At 30.0% G+C, this 24813-nt stretch overlaps 1 protein-coding gene across 2 annotated transcripts in view; it reads right to left on the bottom strand.

The window, feature by feature from the left end:
- Positions 1–698: 698 nt before the first annotated feature.
- Positions 699–24813, bottom strand: part of LOC113365748 (TPPP family protein CG45057-like) — a 99229-nt gene continuing 75114 nt past the window's right edge. The window contains exons 2-4 of one of the 2 annotated variants that reach the window (XM_026607282.1): positions 9307–9455; positions 4428–4726; positions 699–897 (exon numbers count right to left, since the gene is read on the bottom strand). In XM_026607282.1, coding sequence (XP_026463067.1) covers positions 715–897; positions 4428–4726; positions 9307–9445 — 621 coding nt within the window. In that variant the 5' untranslated portion in view covers positions 9446–9455 and the 3' untranslated portion in view covers positions 699–714. The remainder of the gene's footprint in view (positions 898–4427; positions 4727–9306; positions 9456–24813) is intronic. The other variant, XM_026607283.1, reaches the window with a different exon arrangement.

Here is a 24813-nt window from a genome sequence, read left to right as displayed (position 1 = left end):
TAAATCTAATTAAAAATTAACAATGCATTTTATAAAATAATTATACTTAATAATTAAAATGAAGTATACTTAAAAAATATATATAGGTCTCGTAAACTAAACAATAGTGATCGCAACCAAGAAAATTAACAACGAAAAAAATACTTTTGGTATAGTTTCTTATATATTGCCGTTTACCTCCTGGTAGCAACGTTACTTGATTTAAGACAATGGCTGATTACACATTTTCATCCTTTTACTTTCAAACATTGCTGTTAAAAAATCTTTAAGTTTGCATGTTTTTGAGATATCCGTGGTGAATATTTTTGCTCGTGGACCCCGGTCTACCCTATACTCATATATGCAAAATGACTTTTAAACTAGATGAAACGTTCTTCAAGATATCTTACTTTTCTTGTTTTCCTCAAAATCATACGCTAAACAATTATTATAGTAATAATTTTTATTGAACTTTTATATAATTTCTTTCTCTTTTATAAACATTATTTCACCAATAGTTACGAATTGTATTCATTTAATATAATTGTATAATGATAAACTATCTTCATTTAATATAATAACACGACATATTTTATTATTTATAACAATAGAATGATGCAATTTTTGCAATTTTAACTTTTCAAGTGACAGTGGTACATTTTAGTGACTTAAATACAATAATATTTATAATAAATTATTATTTAGTTCATATCGATGTAAATATATAATTTAAATCTAATGGATTTTATTATATGTGTCCTTATGTTGGTACCCCGTGACATATCCGGAATTGTCTGGTAAATCTTTCCTGCCAGCAATTCCTTTGCCCTTTCCGCTTTCATCGAATCGTTGTTTATGTGATCCAGTATATTTCGAAGTGTCCGTAAGACGCTCTACAGCCGATGGTGTCTTCGTACACTAAAAAGAAACATTTGATTGAAATTATGATCTTTTATGTTCCAAAGACTACTAATATCAAATATACTTGTTGTTATATGTTTAACAGAACTTAACGAGTTATGTGAGCTCTTGTGATGTCTTTTAAATGATAATGTATCGTTACTGATGATAAATTAACGGTTGTTCTATTTCTATTTGATAAATTTGTTATTAAAAATTGTAATACGCTTTATCGCAACGGATGTTCCGAGTTTGAAATAGAGGCACAAGCCAAAGCTTTTCGAATGTTATTAATAAATTTATTAATAACTTTCCGTGGGGTAAGTTATAGTAATTGTCCGAAAAGCTAAAATGGAAATTAAGCTTAAGAGAATTAAACTGAGAGAACCGAACATCCGATTTGAATGATTCAAAAAAAATTCAATTCATAATGATGAGAAGACGTGGTTACTAGTTTCTGGCAAAAAAGCCGAGCCGTTTCAGAGAAACGACTAGTTTTTAGTGAAGACAATTTTTTTAAATTTAAAATTTAAAGAAGATGTTTGTTTCCATTTTTTTTTAATATCAAAAATAATTATAGTTAAAATTCTAAAGCTCACTTATATATTTGAAATAAATAATTTCAACTTTGCAATAAATACAGTTTATGTAATTTTGAGAAATATGAGATAAATTTCTTCATTCTAACTCCGCTTGATGTATTAATTACTTTTCATGAAAACTTATATAAACATCGTCGTCCAATTCATAAGCTCTTATATTTTGTCTAGAAAATAAGAAGAATGAAATTCACGGTATTTATAATAATCTATTTGAAAGCATTTAATAAATTGCTTAGATAATATTTTATCACGGTACGAGAAGTTCCAGCAATTTATTTTAAGACACACTTAAGTATATGTAGGTGAGTTTGTGTTTTGTGGAGCTATAATTTGTCATCGACGATTTCGGTTCCTACTGGTAGCGACGTGCTCATTAGTTTTTTTACAAAGACAGGTCCAGCCGTTTTGGAAATAAGGAGCTAAAAGTGCAAAAAACAAATACAAAATAAATAGTTCTCCATTACAATTAACTTAGAGATATGGTACCACTATTGATGCAGCTTTCTCAAGAAATTTAGATAATCTGTCATTTATACAAATCCAATTTCCTTTTCTTTTCAGGATTGTGATTAGTAGAGACCTTTCTTTTGCCATTCTTTTCATGGCTTTTTTGTTGATTCACATTCAGCACCACATTTAAAAACTTTTCAGGTAGTTCTTTTTGGCCTTTTTTAGTGGTCATGACTCTGATCCTTACAGAGCTATGCTTCAGACATAGCACTTTATTAGTCTATTCCGCAAGTCGAGACTTGGTTTGCTCGTCAATTGCGTTCTCTTCTTCGTAAATACCACCTTGGTGCTTGCGTTCTATATCCTGATCTCTCTTGTGCAGTATCCGACTCTGGTCAGGATGCTTCCCAGGTATTTGAAATGATCCACTTCTTCCAATTTTCGATTTCCTACCGTTATCCTCAGGAGCTCATCAGGGTCTTCAAGTGCCTCGTTGACGAGCCATTCTCCGTACAGGTTGAATAGGATCGATGACAGGCAGCATCCTTGCCGCACTTCTCTATCTATTTTAACGCTATTTGTATCTCTGTGGTTTACTTGCACCTTTACTTTCTATTCCATATACAGGTTCTAAATCAGCCTGCGATCTCTCTGTTAAAGGCTTTCTACCAATCTATTAAACAGCAGCATTTGTCCTCGTTAACGTCGTGACATCTGACAGACTTTATCCTCAATATTCCAATAGCATCCCTGGTACCTCTTTCTTTTTTGAAACCAAACTGGTTTTCGCTCATGTGCTATTCGATCTTATTTTTGAGTCGTCTTGTAAGGATGTTGACTAGTACCTTTTCTGTGTGCGAAGTCAAACTGATCGTCCTGTAATCGTTGCACTTGTTTTTTGTGATGAGCTGTAGTTGTGACATCTAGGGAGTACAGAAATTTCGCCAGTTGTTGCTCAGCTTCTTCAGCAGAACCGCCCGTATGTCACCATCTCCCGTTGTTTTCTTTCTTTATTGCTCTCTAGACTTCGCTTTTCAATATGCATGATCCCTTGTCGTCTATTCTTCGATGTCAATATTGTCAGGACAATTTTCTCTATTGTACAATTCCTCAATGTATCTTTCCCACACGCTGAAAATTTTCTAGTGCTCTATTTCTATCATCGTCTTCTATTTATGTTTTTCTGCTATTTTTTCCGTCCAGTCCATTACCTCTGTAGACTGAAACATTAAATCATACGCTGTGTCTAATGTTCCATTATCCTGTTACACGTTTCGTCCATGTTTTTTGCCTTTGCTTTCTTCGTTTTTCGCTCTAATTTATTATTCAATTTTTTATGCATCCTCGGATCAGTATTCTTATACTTTCTGCGTTCATCCATTTTCTTCACCATCTCCTGGGTTGTTCACAACTTTCTAGCTACATTATCTAGCTTACCGACGTTTCCAGCGTTTCCAGAAGTACACAATTTACCTTATTCTAATTTTATTCTACTGCCTCGTCTCCATCTTTCATTACGCAAAATTTTGTCTCCTTACTTTGACTCTGCTATTACTCAAGTTTTTCAGATTCCATCTGTGTTTCCTTTTACCTATTTTTGATTCAATTTGTCTCTATATTGGCCGCCAGCAAACCGTAGTTTTGTTGCTACTTTCGATGGGTTCTATTATTTTACAGAAGAAGAAGACATCGTTGGAACCATTTTTTTTAGAATGCTCTCACACATTCGGGACGCCCTCTACGATTTTTGATCTGGAACCATCTCGAGCATCATTTGATCTGCTTCTCCAGTCAATACTGTGTCGGTGCTGTCCAGCACGAGCCAACTCGGTAAACCGATTTTGCTATTACCTGCTATTCGTTGCCGATCTCTACTATGAGAACGTCGAGACGGTTCAGGGAGTGGGGTAATAATTCAGTGAAATAATTATTTTAACTTCTACATATAATTTTGAATAAAATTTGCAGATATAGTTCTTATCTCTAATTATATGTTTTATCTTAAGTTTTGGTTCGTTTTTGGACAACCCAATTTGAAAAAGTAGCAATAGCCAATTTCCCTTTACCATATGGTAAATACCAAAGAAAAATAGACTCCGCGGGCATTGCTGAGTCAAATTAAATAATAAATTAATAATATAGATAGGTTATTCGATGGGTTGTCATTTAAATACATCCCTAAAATGAGAACCACAGATAATAGGACAAAAGTTCTGATTGCTAGTAAAAATAAACATATGATAAATAAGTTTGGTTATTTGGACATACAATTATATGTTTTGTTTCTATACTAAAAAAGTACAGAAATACGTAGGAATAATTTTGGAATTTATTGAATGCAGTTTCATTCATAAATTGGTCTATTATAGCCATTTTAATTATTTATTATCATAATACACTTAATTTTTATTAAAAAAAAACACATGGATATAAATATATATATATATATATATATATATATATATATGTATATATATAATATGGTTAAAATCATACCTCTACTCCAGTAAATCCTGGAGCTCCACAACCCGTCATTTTTTTCTTAATGTCTTCAACGGGAATGTTTTTTGCTTTTGCTAAATCTTCAAGAAATTTCTTATAATCTACAATTGATGCTTTCACTGTTTTAAGTTTTTTGAAATGAATTCCTGTATCTGTGGTAGTAATTTTTTTTCCGTCAATGACTTTGGCTTGCTTCATCCATTTATCGCTCTGTGATAATGTTATGTGTTTACCATCAGATTTTGTATCACCAAATTTTGAGAAACTTTTGAAGACTTCAGTGAATGTTGGTCCTAAATAGATAATACTTTTAGTGTTCATGCATTAAAATATATTATCTAATACAAATTTTCACATATAAGATTAAATAACTTATATTGGTAGATTTTTTTTGTAGTCCCTAAATTATCTTACGTTTTGTGCCAGAAAAATATGAAGGAAACAATTTATGAGGATTTAGAAACTCTCCAAATATTTAAATAAAATTGTACAAATAAAATCATCCCAATAATGATAATTTTACGATCTAAACACACTTGAATTTTACATTAAATGAGTCATTCTAAAAATTCTAATGGTTTTGCTGATTTTCAAATGTATTTGAAGAGATCTATTCGGACATATCGATGGTTTTCTGACGCAACCTCGTATCTTAAAAACTACTACTTTTCAGGAAAGACAAAACACGTTTTATATTGAATTGTTTAGTTTTTCTTAACATTTTTCTATTTATTTTTAATAATCTTCAATCTTGTGATAAATTTTTAAAACAAGTATGATATTACAAACAACTGATTATTATTTTTTCTTACATTTTGTGAGATACGTTTCTGTCGCAGAGAAAAAAATGTAACATACGTGATTGCGTCATGTTCTTTTCAAGTAAGAGTACATGAATAAATTGTCTTCTATTATTTTATTTTGAGAAGCGATCAACTTTTTAAATAATCTTATATATAAAAATGAATCGCAAAATGTTTTGGTAAGCGCATAACTCAACAACGCCTGGACCAATTTGGCCAATTATTTTTTAAAAATGTTTGTTGAAGTACAAGGATGGTTATTCCGACGAGAAAAAATCGAATAATTACCGGGAAAACCCTAAAAACAGCCCTTTTCTTTTTCACATACAATTGTTTTCTAACTAAAAGGTAGAATCAATTTGAGCGTTAATTTATTTATAATGCGTAAATGAATAAGGTGAATTAGAGAATTTATAAAAGTAAACTGGTGGATAAGTAAATTGGAGGATATGTATATAAGGAGAACTGGTAGATTGGCGAATATGTAGTCAAATAAACAGACAAATAATTGATAGACATGTAGTACGTGCGGCAGCACCTAAGTGCTGCCCTGCCATTAGTACGACCCTGCCGTACCTCGTGATTGCCCTGCGTGATGCGCACGCATCAAGATGGCCGCCTCCGTCCTGTATAAAAGAAACGGCCATCGAAGCAAAAGGCCTCTTCAACCATCTCGGCCAACAAGTACCAATCAATACACAAATTGTATTAAATAATAATAAATAGTATTGAACAAAATCAATCTGTTATTATTCAGCAACCACTTCATACGGGATGACAGGTAAATTTGTTGGGTATTTGGTAAAATAGTAGACTGATAAACAGGTTGATAGGTAAATTAGTAGACAAATTGTTAAATAGGTAAATTGTTCAACAGATAAATTATTGAACAAGTTAATTAGTAGACATTTAGAACGGGATGGCAGGTAAATTGGAAAGCAGGTGAATTGGTTGACAGGTAAAATGGTGTATTGATAATCAGGTCGATAGGTGAATTGGTAGACAAGTAAATTGGTGAGAAGGTAATTTGTTGGATAGCTGGTGGTCAAGTTAATTGGAGGATATGTAAAATGGTAGACAGGACAAGTAGTAAATAGGCAAATAACAATACGGATAAACAGGTTGACAGGTAAATTGATAGACATGTGAAACGGGTTGATAGGTAAATAGGTTGACAGGTAAACTGGTAAGCCGGTAAAATGGTAGATTGATTAACAAGTTAATAGATAAATCCGTAGACAAATTGTTGAATAGGTAAATTGTTGAACAGATAGTAGTAATGTATGTGACTCCATCTTAGGTACACTGCAAATGTTGTTGTGTGAATCAAAACACAAAAGAAGTTGGCGGTCAAAAATGATCATTAGACATATGCACATCAAATTATCAGATATTTTATAGAGATTTTAACAATAAGTATAAATTTTGTTTACATTCCTATGGGTTCCGTACCAATGTTGATCCGTTAGACGGCGGCGCGGCGTTTACGCGCTTCGATATTTCGTCTCTATGCAGTTAAAGCAGTATTATTGTTGGAAAATGTGAAACTTAATGCGTTTGTATGAACAAATACATTTATTTGGGACATACATAAAGCAGTAGAGAAAATCCTTCTGCTCCTGTACTTTTCATCCCAACATCGGACAAAATACCTTGAATATTGAATTTCTGTCTAATAACTGGTTATGAATTTTTGTAGCAGAAGTTAATTAATCAACACAATATGCTTATATATAAGGGAAGAATCCAACAGATATATAACGCGCATACATAAATTATTAACACAATTTAAACTTTTCTCTCTATATAACTTTCTTGGAAATTTTCCACCTGAACTATATCAAAATCACCACTAAATCCGGTTAGACACGCGCTATCGCATGTGCTAATGCACATTATGAAATGCTGCTAATCTTGATATGCACTCATTCAAATTACACTTATATAGTAGGCATATTGAACTCTAGTCACGTGAATATTGTAACGGGTTAAATGTTTATTTTTTTTTTAAAAAAGATAAGTTAGAATTTATGTATAATAAAATTAATTAAAATTCCATGATGCCTATTGGTAAATCGAAGAAATTCCAACAAATTTTGGGGAGTTAGGGGCTATACAATAACTAGTAACAGGGGTTTTTAAATAGGATCTTAAGCGATAGTAAAATATTTTTATAGCTGCATTAGACATAAATTTTTCCTTGTATAATATTATCGTAGCAACTGTCCCGCAATAAACAGAACTGTGCAGGTCCGTCATTGACATTTGACAGGCAATATAAAATTCGTCTATCATAAAATTTCGGTTTGAGTTATTATTATTGACTAATTTTAAATTTCATATATCTCACGACGTTTCAAATTTATTAATCTTTGATAATGTGTAACAATTTTTGTAATTGCAAAATTGTTTAAGTAGTTATCTTGATTAATGTAAAAAAATCACACTTAGGATAAGTTGAAACAAATGTTTGGGACTAGTTGTAACTTACAAAAATTATATACAGATTTGAATGTATAGTTTGTAAGATGGAAGCACATGTTAGTGGTATTATAGAATTATGAAAAAAATTAAAATAATTTAAAATCTGATATAGCCGAACTCATACACTGGAAATTCCATGCTTATCTTAGCGATAAAAATATCGATTTGATTTCTCAATCGTTAGCTGTGGGAGTACATATATTGTATATATATGTATATATACTAGATGACCCGACAGACGTTGTCCTGTACCCACATCTACATTTTTTTAATATTCTATACTAATATTTACACCGTTCAGTTAAAAATAATAATTATTGTTTTTCGAATTACTATTTGCACAAATACGAGTTATGTTGAATGTAGAACTGCTTCAAATAAAATTATGATTCTCAATTCCCGCAGTTACACTTTAATTATCACTTTAACAAATATCAAAATATGTTTAATAAAATTGTATATTAAAAATTATACACTGCAATTAATAGAACAAATTTATTTCCAATAGCTCAATTTATTTTAATGCCAAGGGTTATCCAATAATTTTAGTCATACCTGTAGATATGGATGTATAAATGAATGATTTTTTGTTTATTCACGACTAAAACATTGATTTTCCAAATTTATCACACGAAAAATCGTCTACCTTTGTGATTTATAGCATAAGATATACGTACTGGAAATTAAAGCGGTTTTTTGTAATTTTTTCCATTTATTAATACAATCTAACTATATTTCTATAAATCTAAAAATTCTAGAAAATTTCCCGAACAAACTTCAGGAAGATTCATGAAAATCCGAATTATAGTTTAAGAGGATTAATCATTCATACATAGTTACAGAAGAATTTTATATTTAAGATATATATATATATATATATATATATATATATATATATATATATATGTATATATATTATACCTATATGTTATATATATATATATATATATATATATATATATATATATATAATTCCTCTTTAACGATGTATGAAAGAATACTCCTCCTAAACGATTATTCGGATTTTGATAAATCTTTCTGAAGATTAAGGGAATTTTTTAAGATGTATGTGATTATAGTAATATGGTTAGATTGTAAAAATAAATAGAAAAAATGACAAAAAATCACTTATCATTGTTTGATATTGAAAATATTTCAAAGTGTTTGAGTATGACACAAACGCTGTATAAATTATAATACTATAATATAATTTGAAATTGTAAAATGTTCTATTTCATAAATTCTGTAAGTTATAAACATAAATTTGAAACGAAGCAAAAACTCATAATATTATATTTGAAAATTTTGAAATGTTATCCAACTAGAGTTTCTCAATCAGTTTCATGTTTCCAAAAATTAAAGATTTTTAAAATTTAAAAAAAAAATATATTTCTGAAAAGGTATTGATATTGTGTGACCTATGCGTATTGCTCTAAATTATATCAAAGAACTTGGTTTGTTTATCGTCAGTCAGAAGAGCAAGAGATAAACTTAATTTGTATATAATAATTTAAAAATTATGATTTTCTATTATAAATATTTACTAAATTTCAATCTTTTCTTATATTTGATAAAACAAAACTAACCTCCAGAAGGTGGTGCTGGTGAATCAGGTGGTGCAGGTGAAGGTGGTGCTCCATTGCTCTTGTTCAGCGTCAACGCCTCAACCTCTGCAGTCGGTACGGTCGCACTCGCACTTTCTGCATTTGCTTCGTTAGACGACATTGTTAAGCAACTGCAATAAAATTAATTATTGAATATTAAAAAAGGTCAATAATTATTATGTAATTCACGATGAAAGTTATACTGTCACAACCAAATGAACTGAATCACAACAAATAACACGTATCAAACAAACAACTATTGTACTATGCTCAGTAACCCCACAGACAGAGTAAAATGTGAAAGCCAGAGGGCAAAAAGATGCAATGTTTTATTTTAAATTTTAAAGTGATTTTATAAAATAATAGCTATAATATTCATGTAACTAATTCATAATATTATACAACAATGCAAAATATAAATTTTACGGGCACATTTTACAAAGATAACACTGTATATAACCTTGATCTGGTGGTTTGTCAGAAACATTCATCAGCAGAGTTGGACAGCAGAGATGAACAATTAATTTAATTTTTTTCTGTAAAATAGCTTTTTTAATTGAAATTCTATTTTAAATACTATTTTGCATACTTTACATCTTTTCCAGAATAAAGATTTAATTGGTCCTTTAGCAAAGGTGTAAGGTATGAAAATTAGTAAATAAAAATCAAATTAAGTTAAATAAAGCAATTTTACAAGAGTTGAGTTAAATAAATAGTTATTTCTACTCTGCTGATGAATATTTCTGATGAAATAGCAAGATTAAGTTTATATACAGTGTTATCTCTGTAAAAAATGATTCCATGAAATTTAAATTTTGCATTATTTGAATAATATAGTCATTCTTTTGCGAAATTCTTCAAAAAGGGCAAGGTGACAAATATTTGAAAAATAGCAGAAAAGAAACACATTTATACAATGATGAATTTGCTGCGAGTTTAATTGAACATAATCAGATAGTTGTTTGTTTGATATGTATTATTTATTGTGATATAATTGGTTTGGTTTTCAAAATAAAATTGCCAAAGTCAAATTTGAACACTATATTCCGCCTCATCCTATTGCGAATTATTGTGACCATTATAAAATCTATATTATCTGGAAACCATAAAACATTTTACAACAAATGATCCAATCGTAGGCAAAAATAGATACATAATAAAGATACTAATAACTAGTTGGTTTGGTATTTAGCCTTGAGGCAAGTTACATGAACTTCCCGATATGTGTAATTAATCGACTTAATCAATAAAAACTAAATTAAAATATGAGTGATTGAAGTATTCCGAGTGGATTTATTACACATAATTGAAAACGAGCGACCACTTTGACACGGAGTATTTTCTAAAAGTAAATTTTCAAAAATCAACAATTGTTATAATTGAACCAGTTTCCATAGGACTTTAATGGCTTGATATGTTCATTAAAACCAAGTACTCTATCGTTATACGAAGTAAAATCGTCCAATTTTAATTTTAACAAACGTTAAAAAACTACTTATTTTCTTGAACTTTGATGATTTTTTTAAACTAAACTACTTGTCGTAGGGTCGTAATATTCCAATAAGTTGTATAAGACCATGATGTATATTATCAAAAAAAGTTTCATAAAAATCGGCTCAAATTTTTTTTTCAACAACGAATTACAAGAAAACGGCTCGGTAGATTTTCACCTAAAACTAATCAGTACCATTCCCAACTAATATCTTTCGAACGGTTTTTGATTTTTTAAAATCGGTTCGGTAGGATGAGCTTAAATGTGGACGAAAAGTTTAACACTTTTTTTCAAATTACAAACAAACGGCTTCGCAGATCGTCGCACAAAACTGACAAACGATAGTCCTCATCAAGATACATCAAATGGCTTTTAAATTTCTAAAATCGGTTCAGGCATTTTTGAGAAAACGTCGATGAAAGGTCTAATTTTGACAAATGCCAAAAAAAACGATGCCAAGTTTTGCAAACTTTGACGAATTTTTAAAGTTAAACCAATTGTCGTAGAGCCGTAATATTTTAGTATGATCTAGAAGACTATGGTATCTACCGTCAAAAAAATAATTATAAAAATCGTCGAAAAAAAATTTTTTAACACTTTATTACAAGAAAGCGGCTCGGCCGATCTCTACCAACAACTCATCAGCACGATTCCCAATCAATATCTTTCGAATGGTTTTTGAATTTTCAAGATCGATTTAGAACTGCGGGCTAAAACGTGGACGAAAAATTTTTCACTTTTCTGCTATTTACAAAGAAACGGCTTGGCTGATCGTCGCGCAAAATTGATAAACGCTAGTCCTCATCGAGATACATCGAATGGATTTTAAATTTTTGAAATCGGTCCAGCCATTATTGAGAAAACGTCGATTTACGGCAAAAAATCTGTTCACACACACACACACACACACACACACACACACATACTTTTTCCAGATTTGGTCTCATTCGATTCAGAATGGCTTGAAACGTCGAGAAAACATAAAATTAGCGAATCGGATTTTTTGATGAAAACATAAACTTCTCCTTCGGGAAGTTAAAAAGAATAACTTTCAGGTTTTGAAATAATTTTATGCTACTTTGCTTATTATTAACTTCCCGTAGTAATCGCAAAAAAATCGAAAATGAAATTTTTTATATATCTTTACGTTTCAAAGATTTCTAAGCATTTTGGCATACCTTAGAAAAAATTGATGGATACAATTTTTTGTCGACGATTTTTAGAACACGGACCAACAAATTTGAATTATTCAAAAAACATTCGATTCATATTAATAGGGAGACGTGCTGATTAGTTTTTGACAAAGGCAGGTTCAGCCTTTCGTTTCAACGCAGCTAACGTATCGCGTTTTGAAAAAAAAGTTCAAAATTTCCAAAATAGTTCAGTATAGAAAAAAATCAAACTTTTCAAAAAGGTCAATTTTTTTCAAAAATTTTAAAAATCTCAAGAATCGATTTTCTTCTAGTTCTAAAAGAAAATTGAATATTTTTTGAAAATTTTAATTTTTGGTACGGAAAGTTCCAGCAATTTGCCTTAAGGCACGATGCCATGCTACTAGTTAATGTAAATATATTGTAGCAATATATGCACATCAATTATATTTCTTGAATTACAAAAATATATCTGATGCATTTAGATAACAAAGAGAGATCTCTGTACTTTATGCGAAGTTCAAATAACTACGTTAGCTTCGGTATTTTGAAAGTTATAAAATATTTTTTTGTACAGAATCTATGTGTAATTTATAATGTTTTTATATCCCTGGTTTTTATAGGAAAAAAGTAATAAAATATCGAAAGTATATAAAATCTTAAACAATGACTTGTATTAATTTATATTGCTTAAAAAATATTGGGTGCGTTGAGAAATTGAAATTTATGATACATTACTTGTGTCATTTACAATTACGGACACAATAAAATCTTTGAGTTAAATTTTTAGCCCAAGGTATTATACTTAAAGAAAAGTTAATAAACATAGCTAAAAATATTTATATATAGATAAGTCTTGGGTGTGCTATTGATTTGCAAACAATAAATAGTAACTATAATATATGTATGTTGTACTTATATTAATAGTAACAATACGTATATGAACATTTTTGCACGTTTGTGTTCCTTGGCAAACAATTTATATTATATATATATATATATACATATAATATATATTATATATATTATATATAAACAAAATAATATTAACCTTGTGATTTAGATTTGGAAAGAATTTGAAAGTTGAGATTTAACACGGCGTTGATAGTTAGCAACCAAGTAAAAGTTATTCATCAACTTTAAATGAAAATTTACTTCAGTATAACTTGATATTTTATATATTTTTCTGTATATCATGTTTATTTTAAAATATTTATTTATGTATACATGTAATGTAATAAGTCAGTGCCCCTCAAAAGAAATCAATCAAAACTAACAAGTAAGTGAAATTTATGAAAAAGATATGTGAATAAGAACATACTGACCTTATTTCTAATATATTTTTTTTTGCTTAAAATACCTCACAATCACAGTAAAAGTGATAAATTACTAATGCTCAATACGATGCCAATTCTTTCCAAGACGATAACATGTTTAATCAGTGTGGTTATCTTGACATAAATTTAATCATTTTATAATTGCTCCAATATATTTGATGTAGATAAATAACATTCATGTCAATACTGTTTTTTTTTAAAAAAAATCATACTATATTTATTCATTTCAGAAGCATAAAAAAGTTTATATTTTTTGATGAAATTAAATGTCTAGCTCATAATTAAAATCAGATTTCATGATCTGTGTATAACTTTATGATATCAATAAATAGAGAGAAAAGTGATATAAAAATTACTCAATCTCATAGGGTGGACTCAAATATAGAATTAGAAGCTAATGAATATGGGATAAAAATATTGAAATTGTACTTTTTTACATATTGTATTTGTAAGGCATACATTTTAGGTACAATTATAAACGTAATTTTATTTATCTGCAATATCGTTTATTATCTGCAATTACTTTTGAACATATAAATTACAGCGAAAATTTAAACAATTGATTTGTGGTCATAGAATCTGGGAATATAATTTTATGTTTTAATACTATATGTAGCGGCCTGTCAACATGCACCGCATTTGCTGTAGCGGCCTGACAACACGCATCGCATTTCTACTGGACAGATAGGCTCATATAGTGACAGCACGGAGAAAACAAAATAAATTCAAGTGTCAGATCTAATCTCGCTTTTGTTTCTCCTTAGTCTCATTGCCAAAATTTATAATTCTTGAAACCTTTTCTTTTCCATTGTAAATATAAAAATACCAATCACATTTCATAAACGATCAATATGATAACACATAGTGTTGTCAATATTAATCTTACGTAAAATAAACCAAATATAAATAATATTTCATGGAATTTATTATTGTCTACAATTTGGAACAATTCTGGTATTAATATGGACCACGCTTCCATATTTTGGTGACCCCGACGTGATAACTAGTAACACACATAAAAGAAGGTAAGAAGATCAAGACATATTTTGAAGTACCAAAAAAAAAAATAAATTGAAGTCTCATGAATTATTAAGAAAAGAATTTTTAAAAATATAAATAATTATTATAAATGGCTACAAAACTGCCATAACTCGAAGAGCATTCTAAGCATACAATTGAGACTCCGATCACGCACTTCGAGATCAATAACAACACGTGCTCAATAAATCACTTATTATTCTGGTAAATAAGTCGATAATAAGCACCATGGCATCAGACAGGGAGCATCAGCAAACAATTTGGCAACCGCCATATACACTTAGCCGCTAACTCACCAGCGAAGGGCCACATACACTCAACCGCTAACTCACCAGCAAAGGGCCACATATACTCAGCTGCTAACTCACCAGCGAAGGGCCACATCTACTCAACCGCTAACTCGCCAGCGAAGGGCCACGTAAGCAATCAACCAACTCACCAAGCTAACACGGCATTCAAAACGGCCACGGCCACAAACAAATAAAATTAATCACACAATCTCAACCAAAAAAAATTACAAGAAAGTTCAAGATGGCAGTCAGAGATGCGAAACAATCTTTTTCATTGGGGCGGAGTGAGCTGTAGCGGCCTGTCAACACGCACCGCATTTGCTGTAGCGGCCCGTCAACACGCATCGCATTTCTACTGGACAGATAGGCTCATATAGTGACAGCACGGAGAAAACAAAATAAATTCAAGTGTCAGATCTAATCTCGCTTTTGTTTCTCCCTAGTCTCACTGCCAAAATTTATAATTCTTGAAACCTTTTCTTTTCCATTGTAAATACAAAAATACCAATCACATTTTATAAACTTAATGAATGAATTTATTATTGTCTACAATTTGGAACAATTCTGGTATTAATATGGACCACGCTTCCATATATATTGAACACTATGTTTTCATTAATTTAATGAATGCTTTAATCATTATCAGAAACATTAAACAAATACTATGGGTTAAACTTACGGGGGGAGTCTGCTTTAGAGGCTTATAAAAATCTTTAGCCAAAAATATATCCCTAAAATTTCGTAAATAAATTCAAATTATTTTTGGAGTTACAGAAGAAATATAGAGCCTAGCATGGAGAATGTATACGAGCGGAATGAAAACTTTGAGGCGCAATTTCTCAGTTTTCCATTTTTTTATTCTTCCTAATTGGCAGAAAAGATACCTAAAAAACTAAACGTCTTATTGAAACGAGACAAAATTGTTTGTATTCAGGATTAAATTCCTAATCAATCTAAACAAAAAACATGATTTTATTTAAGTTGAAAAATTTGGTAAATTTTTCACTTTTTCCAGATCTTTTAGGTTTAAGTGTTGTTTTTTATCAATTTGGAACCATTTGAGCCCTTGGCAGCAAGGCAAGCAAAAATTCGAAAATGTCCATATTAAGGACCACCCTAATATATATATATATATATATATATATATATATATATATATATTATATTTATATTTATATTTATATATCAGATGGTAGAGTCTTGGATTTGTTCCGAAACGTCGACATTAAACAAATAAATTTATTTGTACTTCAAGTTCTTGCTATCTGCTTTCTTCAAAAATTGAAAATAAACCTTATTAATTATAATTTCAAATATATCGTGATCGTACTGCTTTTGCTATTTGTTGACTATTTTTAATTCCTAACATTTTCGATGGTATAAAATACAAAAAAAATAAGGAGAATGTGAGTAACTACGCACGATGCCATAGTGGTGGATTCGCCGCTTTCGTAATGGGGGACACGCGCAACGAACACTACATTATCGCCCCGATTTACCACACCCTCCCGGAGCTGACCTATTTACCAAGTCAATATGATTTTCTTAGCGATAGGGCAATGCTTATATAATCTTTTCTTTTTAATTTCATGTATAAAATTGTCTTAAATGCACTGAGATATAACTCAGAAAATAATTAAAAGAACGAAATTTAAATACAAAATTCACGATTTTCAAATAATAATAATTAAATTTAAGACTTTGCGCAAACAGATATTTGAAAAAAAAGCTTGATAGTAGGATAGAGCGGGGCTTAAATGTCCCGGGTGAAAAGGTCACCCACCAAAATCTCAAAAACAAATAAATAAAGGTTTAAATTTTTTAACTACAATATTTGAGAGTATAGGTTAAAAGATGTATAATCAGCCATCTCCTAAAATCAATAAAATCGCTACCAGGACATAAACGACCATGTTTATATAACAAAACTATTTTCTTTCGTTGTTAGTTTAGTAGACAAGACCTTAATATAATTTTTAAATATACGTTATTTGATTTCAAGATGTATTGTTAATTTTACCAACTGAATCCTCACCCTGGTAAAGGCGTAAACAATGAAAAATACTATTTGAAATTTTAAATTCAGTTTATAAAAGCAATTTTACAAGAAATAAATTAAACTAATAATTATTCCAAATATTCCAACGAATACCGTGTTACCTTTGTCAAAAATGTGCTTATAAAATTTATATTTTGAATTGTTTGACTATTGTGTGACATTGAATCTATTTGCCTCCTGGCTGTCTTATTTTATTCCGCCTATTGGGTAAAAAGGGACTACTGACAATTTTAGTGAAAAGGCACATTTATATAATTAGGAATTGAATAGAAATTTTGATTCTAAATGTATTACGATGTACTTCATTTGGTTTACAGAATAATTACCAAGTCAAATTGGATCTTCATACCCCGCCTTACTCTAAATAATTGACATACATATATTGTCGAATTGTACTCAATGATTATCATATAACATTTATGAATTAATACTAAAGAACTTGTTAAACCATCAAATGTAATTATTACTATATTTTTATAAGGGTATCAATAATTTTTAATCAAATAATAAATGCGTAATGAATCTAAAAAGATTTTTCATTATTATTTTTACTGCAAATACATATTTTATATTACATGATTCGTACAGTTTGTAAAAATACGTTTTAAATATTAATACAGTTTACTATTTTGAATAATGCAAAAAACTGACAAATTCGCGACTTTCATTTAATATTGGCTTGCCGTGACATTCTCAGATTGTGTTACCCAACTCATCCACCTAGGCATGAAGCAGCAGTGATATCTGTTTTTACTTGAGAATATACTTCTAAATATGTTTCAAAGTAAAAATAATTTAAAAAATAGAAAATATTTTATTAGCAAAACATTTACAAAAAAATGAAATATGGATGCCATCCGTTGGGTTACCTTCTAAAAAGCAACGATGTTAGAGAGAAGGTCCATCACAGCAGCACTTATACTATGTTAATAATATAACACAAAATTCAATTAAAAAATTAATGCTTAATTTAGAAAATATACAAAACAAAAGAACAAATATTTTATAATAATAGGGATAATAACTCTATTTATTCAAAGTTTCCAAAAAATAGTTATATCACCTATCGGGCATTCCTATAACAAATTTAATAAAATAATGAGGTATTTTAAAATGCATCACAACTAAAATTGATCTTTGGGTTGTCTTATTAATCATTCAACAAACTAGTGGTGTATGACATCGTGCCTTAAAGCAAATTGCTGGAACTTCCCATAACGTAATGAAAAACTCGAAGAATATTAAATGTTTTCAAATAGATTATTATAAATACTGTAACTTGTTACATGAAATGTTTACAGAAAAGTAAATAAACAAATTTTAATCATTCGGATTTAGAATGAAGAATTTTGTATAATATTTATAAGAATTATATAAACTGCAAAGTTAAAATTATTTATTTGAAGTATTTGAAGTATAGAGCTTTAGAACTTTAGCTAGAATTAAAATTAAAATTCGAATAATTCTCGATATCCAAAAACAATTTTTTTAAGCAGGAAGTTTTGTGAATCATTCAAATCGGATGCTTAGTTCTCTCAAAAACTGCCATTTTTGCACGAAACGGCTGTATCTGTCTTTGCCAAAAACTAATCAGCACATCTCCCTATCAATATGAATCGAATATTTTTCGAACTATTCAAATCGGTTGATTTGAATACACACACACATATCCATTTTTTCTGAGGTATGCCAAAATGATCAGAAACCTCAGAAACCTTTAAAACGTGAAGAAATGCAAAAATTTGCATTTTCGATTTTCAGCCCATTACTATATATACGGGAAGTTAATAAATAACACAATTACAAAATGTTCTCATATAAGACAGATTGTTATTTATATTTGGAAAAAAAACTGTAAACGATGATGTTCTTGAATAAATTTGATAAAATGAATTAAGTGATTAAATACAACTAAAATATATAATTTCGAAATAAATATGATGTAATAATACTCGAGGAAGCACGTTAGTTGAATACCAGTAACGCCGTTCGTATATTTTTAGACGTGATGTAACAACATAGAACAACAAATAAATATACACGGTGAGAGCATAAAATGGTCAATGTCATTTCTAACATCCGCGCCCTTGGCTCTTGGATAATAAATTAAAAGTACACAGATGTGGGTATTTATATATTATGTAAGTACATATATTTATATATGTACCTAATATAAATTTTATGAGTACATTGTTTTCCAAAGTTCGATAAATAGATCTAATTCTTTGCACAAAAAGATATTTTCAACTTCCCGAAGGAGAAGTTAACGTTTTCGCGAAACAATCCGATTTGCTAATTTTATGTTCTCTCGACGTTTCAAGTCATTTTGGATCATAATTTTGGAAAAAGTATGTGTGTGTGTGTATGAGCCGATAATTGACAAGCCGTTTCTTTGTAATTGACAATAACTTTTTCGTCCACGTTTTAGGCCACAAAGAAGTTCGAAAGTAATTGGTTGGAAATCGCATTGATTAATTTTTGGTAAAAATCGGCCGAGCCGTTTCTTCGGAATTGTATGTTGTTTTTTTTTGACAATTTTGATGAAACTTTATACGACGATATTTTTCATACATATTGAAATATAAGTACGATAAGCGGTTGAATTATAAAAATTCGTCGACGTTTATAATTTCGCCGCCAACTCAAGCTATTCTAATATGAATCTACGCATCGTACTTTGCTGTTTCGTCCGTAGCTACTGATTGCAGTTGACGTGCACACTTATATACAATACTTTTTTAGAACATAAAATAGATGAAACAAAATAGATGAAACAAATTAATTTAATTGATACAATTATGCATGTTTGGAATGCATTAATTAGAAATTGTATCGATAATTTGATTGTTAAACCAAAAATGTTAATTTTGAAATAATCAGTTGAATATTTTATTTAGTAACAGAATCTCAATTCTTATTGATAAAGTTGATTATGTATACGTATCGGGAAATTTATGCAACTTGTCTTAAGGCAAAATGCTACTGTTTGATATCTAGATGCACGGAACTTTGATTTTGGCTCTATTCCTTTTTATTTAAATAATTACGTCTCCTAAAATAAATACAATTTAAAAATTCAAAATTTGTACTGCCATATATTCTTTATCCTGAACTCGTTAATTAAATCCGATAATTAGTCATTTTTGTAAGCACGCGTGATGTCAAACGGACCCTCCCTAAACATAGTAGTCCAAACGTGAATAGAAATTACACAGTTTTTATACTATATAAAAAACAACATTATTGAATATTGCATTCATATTAACCAACGCAAAAGTCTATAAATGAAAATATAAAAGAGGCGAAATTATAAGTAGAAAATCATATGGACGATTTTACTAACTCGAAAATTTTATCACCGTGCCTTTATAAAAATTAATTAATTTATTTATTACCAGTCATCAGAACTTAAACAGCCCTATGAGCTGTTTTTCTAACTTTTCTTAACGACGGCTGTCAATGAATCTTAATAATTTAAGTAATGCTGATAAATTGATATTTACTAATAATTCTTGATATTTACTAAATATCAATAACATATAATTAACTTCCCGAAGGAGAAGTTTATTTTTTCATAAAAAACCCGAGTCGCTAATTTTATGCTTTCTCGACGTTTGAAGCCATTCTGAATCGAATGAGACTAAATTTGGAAAAAGTATGTGTGATACTGATTGGGTATGTGAACATATTTTTGATATCAACGTTTTCTTAAAAACGGCTGGACCGATTTCAAAAATTTAAAAGCCATTCGATGTATCTCGATGAGGACTAGCGTTTATCTTTGAGCGATAATCAGACACTAACGAACTAGTTTTATTTTTGTTCTTGTAGATAAATATAGTTAAAATTTATAGATAGAGGTCTTTGCTCTATATAAGCATTATCATATATTATATTTATATAATACGACAAAGAAATTTACAGTAATTAGGGGGAGTCCCGTAACGCCAGACGGCACCAATCACCGGACACTCTATTTAACACGATTTATTTAGGCGAGTATAAATCTTTTCCTTTCAAAATAGTAGTAAAAGGGGCATGGGGGCACACAAGTACAGGATCACGCGCCAGGCGTCGCCTGTGACGCACGCGGCCACGGCAGAAGCAACCGTTTGCTGTTTTAGGCGCAAAATCACGGCGTCACCTAAATATCTATGAAAGTCATTCTAGCATATTTATGCATTTACATTTGAGTGGTATGCAAAGATAAAAGTTGTACTTGATTGTTATCCGTAAAATGGTAGAATATTATTAGATCTTTTAACCAATTTTAGTAGGTGCCACCAAATGAACGAAAATGTCTGTCCCTCAGCACCGGCCACCAAATGAACGAAAATGTCTGTCCCTTAGCACCCTTAGTGCCGGACAGTAAACATATTGATATTTTTTGTTAAAACTTACGTAATTTATTGCAATTATTTAATTTTGTTCTGTATGGGTGCTAACAGTCACTATATACCCTACATTTTTCGTATTTCCTAGTCAAAGAATGAACAGGTTATACATGCACCAGCTGAGAGCATCGGTGCGGCTCAGCCAGAAGGGTGGATGAATAGTGACTTTATTTTTTAATATCTAAGACTATTCGTCAAAAACACATGTGCATACATTCCAGAGCGTGGAGATGGCTATATATGTGATCAATGCAGGTTATTGTGAAATGTCCGGTACTAGGTGCCACTGTTTAAAATCATATTTATTGATAGCAAAGTTTGATTGATGGTATTAATTATTTTTTAGCAAAGATTGCGGTTTTATTAATTCAGTTTGATTTCTAATTTTGTTATCTAACATAAATCATAATTTAATAAACATTTCTTAAAATATTTTTTTAATTTATTTATAAAAAACTTTAGATGTCCGCACTTGGGGACTTTCCCCTATAAATAATTATTTCAAAGCAATGATTTATATTTATATTTAAAGCAATTTTTTATTGATGGTTAATCATTTTAATTTCGAGAATGTTTAATTATGATACGGGATGTTCCAGCAATTTGTCTTAGGACACAATGCCATGCACTACTAGTTCAATTATCTGTTGATATTAATATATCATAAAAATCTTATTTCTAAATTAACAGATCATTATATTGTCATTATCGCAGTCTGTAGTAACATGTAACTCTATGTGCCATCGGCACCGATTTGTTCGTTGTATTGAGAACGGCGCCAGCAAAGGTGTCAATAACGTAGACTGCTGGCTTAAATATAAAAGAAAGACAAATATTGACATGTCCAAGAAAGTTTATTACTGTTGTTTATTAACAAAATATAGCTGTGGTACCTTAAAACCTCCGCTTATGTTACGAGTATATACAAGAACATGAGAAGAGGAGCTAAGAGGTTTGTTATAACAGCATTTTTGTAAAATTAATATATCTTGAAATTCAAAGATTATGTTTCTACGAAATAAAGATGGATACTTGCTGTAACTACTCTTCTATCAAATTAAATGAAAATATACCCACAAGATACTCATTGGTAGGAATCCATAGAAATGTAAATAAAATTTGTTTTATAAATAAAATCTCTCTAAAATATCTAATAATTTGTTGTACATATGTTTATTGATCATTTTTGATCGCCAAATAGCATGTTTTCACTTCTCCCAAAAATTTTATCAGTTTTTCATTTTGTTAATGCAAATAAAGTGTTTTTCGAATTATTCTAATCACACGCTCTTCAAAAACTAAATTATTATTTTTGGCACTTTTTGCCCCGTATCTTCAAAAAGGCTGTACCTATCTCTACTAAAAACTAATCAGCACGTCTCCTCATTAATAGAAATCGAATGTTTTCCGAAACATTCACGGTTGACTCGTGTTTTCGAAATCGTCGATGAAAAATGGTATCCCGAAACACACACCCAAACATCCTGTTTTTCTAAGGTATGCCAAAATATTCAGAAACCTTTGAAACGCAAAAGATATATAAAAATTTTCATTTTATATTTTTGGCGATTACTAAAAGCAAACCTACGGGAAGTTAATAATTCTTTTGATAATTTATTCTCTACTTATTTTCAATAAAATTGACTTATTTTTAAGCAATTATTTTCATACATCAATCAACGCAAATTATGATTAATACAAATAGAATATATATTGTCTCCTGTACGCAATTTACGTGTGATCACATCTTACATACTAACTATTTATTCTAGTCAACCTTCTTCACTTGAATGTATATAGTTTTTGTATGGTACAAGTAGCTTCAAGGTTTTGTTTCAACTAACCCCGGGTGTAATTTTTTTCCATTAATCAAAACAACTATTTATTCATTTTAGCAGTCACAAGAATTGATACACATTATCAAAGATTGATAAATTTGAAACGAGATAAGATATATAAAATTGCAAATTCAAAGTTGACAATAATAACGCAAACCGAAATTGTATGATAGATCAATTTTATATTGCATGTCAAAAATGACGAACCTGCACAGTTTTGTTTATTGCGTCGCCCTGCGGCACAGTAGTTATAACAATATTATACAGGACGATTTAAAACAATAAGCTTCAAGATCTGGCTACTTTTAAAAGCGTAACGTTAAAAAATTGTTTATTTTGAAAATAAAGATTTTGTTTTTCATTAAAAATTTATTAATGCAATTTTAATCGATATTTTTTCAAATTATTGAATTTTAATAATATTGAACTATAATATTTTAAGAAGTTAGCTTAGAGTTGAAATTTAGGCTTATAAACTAAACTTAAACTAGTAGTGAATTGTGAATATTAAATGTGTTCAAATCGATTATTATAAATATTTATTTTTATTATATAGTATATAGTAAATATAGTAACACTGTTTTTATTATATAGACAAAATATAAGAGGTTATGAATTGGGCAACGACGTTTATATATGTTTAGAGAGAAGTAAACAAAAAAAAATTAATCAATCGGATTCAAAATGAAGGACATTGTCTAATATTTATAAGAATTATATATAAACTGAATTGCAAAGTTAAAAATATTTATTTGAAGTTTATAAGTGAGTTTTAAAACTTTAGCTAGAGTTAAAATTAAAATCCGAATTAACTGGATGAAAAGTTTTGCATTTATTATTAAAAAGAAATGGCTCGGTTAATCGACTCGAAAAACGCAACGCAAAAGTGAACAAAACCCTACTATTTATAAGAAAATGTATATACATTTTAATTTCTGATTAAAGGTGATAAATGTTATATAGATAAAATAATTTACAATATCGATGTCTAGTGAATGCACTCTTTGTTGGTAACAAATATTGCAATAGAAAATGCGTTCTGCATATAAAACTATTTAGTCTATCTACAGTCGGTCAAGTAAGAGCGTGGCCGACTTTAACGACAGTTAATGAAAGATTTCGGTCTAGTTCTTTTGTGCGCCGATATAGTGAAGCTTTGTCTTTGATGCATTGTCAACAAAGGTTTAGTTGCCGTTGATCTTTTGAGAAAAAATCACGCTAAACGCCATGAGTGCTAAGTTACGCGTCGCGCTACGAGGCTGCGCCCTTTTGCATCCATCCAAAAGGTCCCCAATTGTCGCAATAAGCTGCCGCTAAGCATATGAGAAAGTTGAAGGCATTTGTACAGAATTCGATACACCTATATGAAGTTGCTAGAAATGTCGATGATTTATTAGAACGTGGTTCAAATAAAAAAGAAGAAAAAAGAACAGTGAATGTGTTTTTGCGGAATCCTGCTTTAACACTGCAGCAAGGACGAGCAAAATTAATGACAAAATGTTTATAAATATCTACTAAAATATCTACAAAACTATCTGAACCTTTCCTAGTATTCATGATCTGAAATGGCTCAACACAACGGGGAAGCCTCTGACGACTGAAAAACATGTGCTTCTTTTCCGCTTGGGCACATGAAAATATTGATAGAGATTTTGAAAATGTCATTTTTACTGATAAAAGTTCTATATGAGCACGTACTGCCCTCATCGATCCGTTAAACTAAAATACGAGCCGTCAGACTAGAATAATACGTTAAATTAGTAAAAAGCAGGCGTCGGAGATGCCAGCCAATTGTCGACTCCGGTGGTGACTGGACTGGTTACTTTTAAGTTAAATTCAACATACTTTTTCATATAACTCTATAAAAGCTTACATATGGGTGAGGTAAAA

This window comes from Ctenocephalides felis, unplaced genomic scaffold, assembly GCF_003426905.1.
Source record: "Ctenocephalides felis isolate EL2017-DRISC unplaced genomic scaffold, ASM342690v1 CF-g0.4_SCAFFOLD_01170, whole genome shotgun sequence".
In the NCBI taxonomy this organism is placed as follows: Eukaryota; Metazoa; Arthropoda; class Insecta; order Siphonaptera; family Pulicidae; genus Ctenocephalides; species Ctenocephalides felis.
This window is presented reverse-complemented; position numbering and strand designations above follow the sequence as displayed.